Source organism: Colias eurytheme, chromosome 16 (genome assembly GCF_061535395.1).
Source record: "Colias eurytheme isolate Ceu_HAF_F1 chromosome 16, ilColEury1 Martin Lab GWU primary, whole genome shotgun sequence".
Taxonomy (NCBI): Eukaryota; Metazoa; Arthropoda; class Insecta; order Lepidoptera; family Pieridae; genus Colias; species Colias eurytheme.
Window position 1 is genome coordinate 5,839,149 of NC_142995.1, and position 6,135 is coordinate 5,845,283.

A 6,135-nucleotide genomic window follows, 5' to 3' on the forward strand; every position below is an offset into this window, starting at 1 on the left:
TTTATCTAAAGTCCGGTCGCGGAGCAGAAAGAATTTCGTACAATGACCCCTTTACCTACTGACAGTGGTCACAAACATTTTTGAATGAAGTGAAAGAATTACATGAAATATTTAGAGGAGAAATTGTTTTTTACTAATTTATTAAATAAATGTCTTTTATTCATTTACAATACTTATTAGTTAGTTACATTTTAACTTTTTCAATAACCACGATATATTATATAAAAAAAGTGTGCGTGTACACACATAAGAAGTGAAACTTCTTTATGACCTTATTTTTTCAAAAAATAATTTACTATGTACAATATTACAGAAATACGTTAGTCTAACACACGATTTCGACTTAGGCGGATTTTGATTGGACATAAAGAGTTTGAGGTTTATTCTTATAAATTTTGAATTCACAAAATCATAATTAAACACCTGACACCAATCAAGCAAACACAAACCTTACGCTCTCAGGTTAAGGTTTACAATCCCTAAGGACGGCGGTCATTGCACCTGTGCGAGCAAGACACATTATTTTTACAAGGGAGTGACAGTGACAGGTAATAACAGGTTAATGTACGAAATTCTTCCTGCTCCGCGACCGGACTTTATAATATGTAGTATTTTTTTTTAATTTCTAGTGTGATTTTACACGAGTATTACATTTAAGAAATTACCTAGCGTATTTTCTATCAATGCAATGCAATCCATTTCGCTAGGTCACTGTAAAAAATATCGGGTACTGTTATTGATAAATTTTTAATAGTAGCTACTACTGCCTGATTGTCCTAAAATATTATACTATAATATTATACATATAACAATTTGCAGGTGTAAACACTAGCTTTGAAACTTATGACATGTAGATTGTAGAAGAAGTACTTATGAAACAGGAAAGGGACAGGCTTACGAGATTAATTTTTTTTGCGCAGAGCTATGCGATTATGTGAACTCAAGAACGGCTGAACAGATTATAATGATTTATTGGTTGGAGTTTTCTCCACCTGGATTAATTAGTTATTTTCATACAGTTATTAAAAAAAGTAATACCCCTAAACATTATTACACATATAACTTTATTCATCTTAAATATGACTAAAAGAAAAAACTACAAACTATATCACAACAAATAATATTACTAAAAAAATACGAAGTGTCTAGTCGTCCGCTAAACGGATGAATAAAATAAATTAGTCGTCCGATTACCGGATGAATAAAATAATTTAATCGTCCGATTACCGGATGAATAAAATAATTTAATCGTCCGATTATTCGGATTAATAGATAACCTTTTAACACTAAAGCTAGTTGGGTTGGACTAAAGCAAAGGGGGCGCAGGACTTAGAAAATTTTTGATGGAGTTGGTGTCATTATAACACCTATTTATTATTATTTTATCGTAAAGATTACGCTAATATAAGCATGTTTTATAGGAACAACTTTTCTTTAAAATCAAAAATGGCCGAGATATTCGCCCTTAATTCGTTAGGTTAGGTTTAGGTTAGGTTAGCCTTTAGGTTAGGTTAGGTTAGGTTTCTTAAAAAAAAACTACACAGAAATAGGAGCCCCGTGAAGCGGGGCTCCGTCGACGCGCAAAAAAAGATCAAGTTTAAGTTAGGTTAGCCGTTAGGTTAGGTTAGGTTAGGTTTCTTAAAAAAAAAACTAAACAGAAATAGGAGCCCCGCTTCGCGGGGCTCCGTCGACGCGCAAAAAAAATCAAGTTTAGGTTAGGTTAGGTTAGGTTAGGTTTCTTAAAAAAAAACTACACAGAAATAGGAGCCCCGCGAAGCGGGGCTCCGTCGACGCGCAAAAAAAATCAAGTTTAGGTTAGGTTAGGTTAGGTTAGGTTAGGTTAGGTTAGGTTTCTTAAAAAAAAAACTACACAGACATAGGAGCCCCGCGAAGCGGGGCTCCGTCGACGCGCAAAAAAAAAATCAAATACCAACGTGTGCCCTCCTCCCCCCACAAAAAACCTATAATACGTGCGGCAGTTCTCTAAAGAAACCCCGATAAGCTAACTATATAGATAAATAGATGTTATCGGACGATTAAATTATTTTATTCATCCGGTAATCGGACGACTAATTTATTTTATTCATCCGTTTAGCGGACGACTAGCTTTGTCCAAAAAAATATCGTCTAGTCAATTTAGAACATTTCAATTAATACATTTCCTCTAATTTACTCTTCATTGAGGGGATAGTTTTAATCGCCTCACTCTTTTATATCGACTGAGCTCTCCCTCGGGGCTGTGTGAAACAGGCCCAAAGGCTTCGTTTTCTTGACAGTTAGCCGCATTAAAAGAATTATGTGTTAAATCATTACTTTTTTCAATCCTTATAAAATCTGATGCAGATTTTGGTATTAATTCGTTATTTTCAATATTAACTAACTCGTCGTTCAAATAAGTATCATCGGCAATACGTTTTTTACGAAAACCATTATTTAACATTAAATTATCATCAACACCTTCAACATTGGACAATATATTATCTGTATCCGAACCTATTTTTGTATTATCGTTCTCGGTTTTAATTTTTGAGTAGTTCTTGAATTGTGTTTTATATTTTTTTTCATTGTTGTTTGAACGTTGAATGCGTTCATTATTTTTTTCAAGCTCTGCTTTAACAAGGTGATCTTTTCCCATGTTTTCATAATGCAAAGCCCTTTCAAAAATGCCTCCATCGTCAAACTCACTTTTTTCATTATCATCATTGTCATCATTGAGAGCTCTAGGGAAAAATGGAACTTTCATGTTCATACAATGGTCAGTTACTCTTTTGTTCAAGTTGCTATTGGTTCTTTTTACTCTGACAAGAGGTGCCATTTCTGATTCAGAATTTTTAGAATCCACTAAATCGTAATTTGGGAAAGACTCTTCTAAAGATTGAATTTCAGCTGAATTAGCATAATTATCAACGTCTCTTTTATTAAAATTGTTGTATGCCTTGTGCAATTCTGACTCATCCTTCATTAATTCAGACCAACTGTCATCTCTTGCACACTCCTCATCATGTCCTAAAGATGCATATTGAGTGTCTGCTAATAGATAATCATTCCCCATTTCCAATTTATCTTCCGCCATATCATCAGAATTTGTTTCTCTTTTATTTTCGTTTTTCGGAGCTTCTTTAACGTTAATATCATTTTTAGACTCTTTAATGTGTAATTCATCGTCCACTGATGACTCTTTCTTCAATGATAAGTTTGAATTGATTAACTCATTTTTGCTATCGGTCTTATCAGAATCATTATCTGATTCGGGGTTTTTGGGGCTAGAAACTTCAGCATGTTTTGTAGTTTCGGTTGTATCACCTGTAGATAATGAAGCTGATGATAGTGTCGAGTCCATAGTTCTGCCAGCATCTATCTTACTTAAATCAGCTTGTCCACTTTCGCAAATATTATTTTCTTCAACTGCTCCCGCTTTTTTTGTTATTTCTCGCTTATTTATTCCCTCTAACTTACTGTCGATAATTTTTTTCAACAGTGCTTTTTTATCGTCGGATAAAAAATTTAAGAGATCCTCTAGTTCTTCCCTTGAAAGTTTTTTAATATTTCGCTTTATCGCGGATTCATTATCTTCATCGCTGATCTCGGATTCATCTTTTTTATCCATATTGTTTTTATTGTCAAATATGTTATCTTTTTCACGATTGTCTATGGCAGTTTGCCTTCTGTCTCTATTTCCCATACGTTTAATGTTAGGCTTAGGTTTTATAAATAAATCTTCTTTTTTATAAAACGATTTATGTTTATTTATTAAAGATTGCCTGTTTTCGTCTAAAGGTTCATCATTATATTCATTCCTATCATTTATTTGTTGATTACCATCTTCATAAAAATTGCTATCTTCATTGGAATTTAAAATTGGTTCATTAGATTTTAGTGAGAGACTGTCTTTTTGTGACTGTGAAATATTTTCTTCTTCACTGTCGTCTTCCTCGTTATCGTTATTTAGTTGTATTTCACGCCGGTCGGACAATGATGAAATATCCCCTTCAGAATTATGATTGACATTTTCTTGACTACGTCTACCACTTGGTTCATGATCTACAATCTGAAAAAAGAAGTGGATGATTAGTTTTGTTTTATAAAACTTGGTTTATCTATAACAAGTAATTCTTACATTTTCGTTCTGATTGTTACTTTCAGGTAAATACAGATATGAAGCCTTTGAATCGTCATGTTCCAATTTGGTTTTTCTGTGAGATTGAGCAGCTTCTTCTTTTATCTCTCGTGGAGCCTGGAATTAACGTTGAATTAATAAAAATATATATTTTAAACAACCCAATGAATTTAGTCTAGGTGCCATATACTTAGTTGATTACACCCCACATATTTCATTTTTTTTTAATTTTATCGAATATATCTTTTCAAAATTAAAACAATTAAACAATTTTAAGTATATTCGAATACCTACATCAGTTTTTGTTGACTACTCTAAAATTACAAAAGAATCAGGATTCGTTTTAGGTACCTCTACCGCTGACTTATCATTTAAATAATCTTCAGATGCCTCCTCGTTGCCTTCATACTCAGCTTTTTCTACATCGCTACAAAAAAAAAAACAAACAAAAAATAGAAATTATAGTGATATAGAAACTATGTTTATGAAAAATACAGGCATATTATTTTTATAACCCTTCGTTTTCTAGTGGCTGAGGTCTGCAGGTTATTTCAAAAACAAATCCTCCAAAAGCGAGCAACAAAATAAACAAACGCATTTTATTTTAAGCATTCGATAGATATTTGCAAGTGACAATGTCAAAATTAGTTTTTTTTTTTAATTTATTTTATTGTTTCTATTTATATGTATGGTAATAAAGGTTGCATTGTAAACTGTAATATTACTGAAACTAGTGAGCTGAAAGTATTAAAAACACCGGTTCTACTCTATATTATGCTCGCGATTTTGTTATAGGTACCTAAATCGTTTTTCATGATTCTACAAAACTCTACTTACTAGTTACTGCAGTGTATTCCTATGATAAACATTCCAACACTGCAAACCTCCGAAGCATATAATATGAATCTAATATAAAAATTAGATATCCCAATAATATCTGTATCACGGATTTTTTAATTTCATTTGCTTGCTAGAGCTTAGCTAGGGACTCAGTTGAAGTGATCTTCAAGTGAGTCATGGAAGGCATCAGCCTTCCTCCTCCTCAGGAATCGAATTTTTTCTATTCTTTCAGTTTATGTGCCTAAGTCGTAAGGACACCCCCGCTGGGCCATCTATATATTATTTCTTATATTATAGTTTGGACTATTTCAATTATCACAATACTCTATCGATGGAACGCGGTTTTCAAACAATTTAATTTTTTTATTTTTAATAAGTAATTAAATTCTTGAAAACTTACAAAGATAGACAAATTAGAAACAGAATTCTATCGAGATCCGATCCTGCATCTTTCGCCGTTCAGTGTTACATGGCACCTATTGTGATGATAGAGTTTTATCACAAGTTTTATTGTGTAGTTTTGTAAGTATTGATTATTCGTGTACCTTGACATGGTTATTGGTTTATGTAGGTATGTAACTGAATAATAAAATATATTTTTACAGATGGAAAATGGCAAGACGAATTCTTCACAAATGTGGTCAGTGGTCACAAGTCGCCAAAATCTACTCGTGCTGATTGAAAAATCCTATATTTTGTAACCTGTATTTGTGTTATGAAAAAGTTCAAAATAAAGAGATTTGAATTGTTCCAGAGGTATTATTGAAGAATTTTTTTAAGTAATTACTTATTTTAGGTTTTATATAATACTAGCGACCTGCCCCGGCTTCGCACGGGTGCAACGGCGGCCGGCCGGTACCGCCGCAAACGCTACGTCCCGCAATTTTTAAATCTGTAATATCTTCGAAAATATTCACTTAAATCATACGGTGTAAGGGGTCATATAGATCTATATTAAATGAACAATGTATTTAAGGTATATAATTGGATAAGGATTTATGCTGTATTGGTTAAAATCGCTTCGAAAATTATCCATTATTTGTGGTAAAAAGTAAATGACAAAAAAGTTATTGTGGGTTATCCATAAGAGATAGACATATACCATAACGGACTTTTCTGTAGACCTTTTCAATGTGTACAATACTTAGTACATTATTTTGATAAAACTCGTAGGGTAC

General features: G+C 32.7%; 1 protein-coding gene across 1 annotated transcript; it reads right to left on the reverse strand.

The window, feature by feature from the left end:
- Positions 1-2,176: 2,176 nt before the first annotated feature.
- LOC149901804 (uncharacterized) lies at positions 2,177-3,682 on the reverse strand. Its single transcript, XM_090111167.1, has one exon. The coding sequence runs from the start codon at positions 3,680-3,682 to the stop codon at positions 2,177-2,179; it is 1,506 nt and encodes a 501-aa protein (XP_089967293.1).
- Between the last annotated feature and the right edge of the window lie 2,453 nt (positions 3,683-6,135).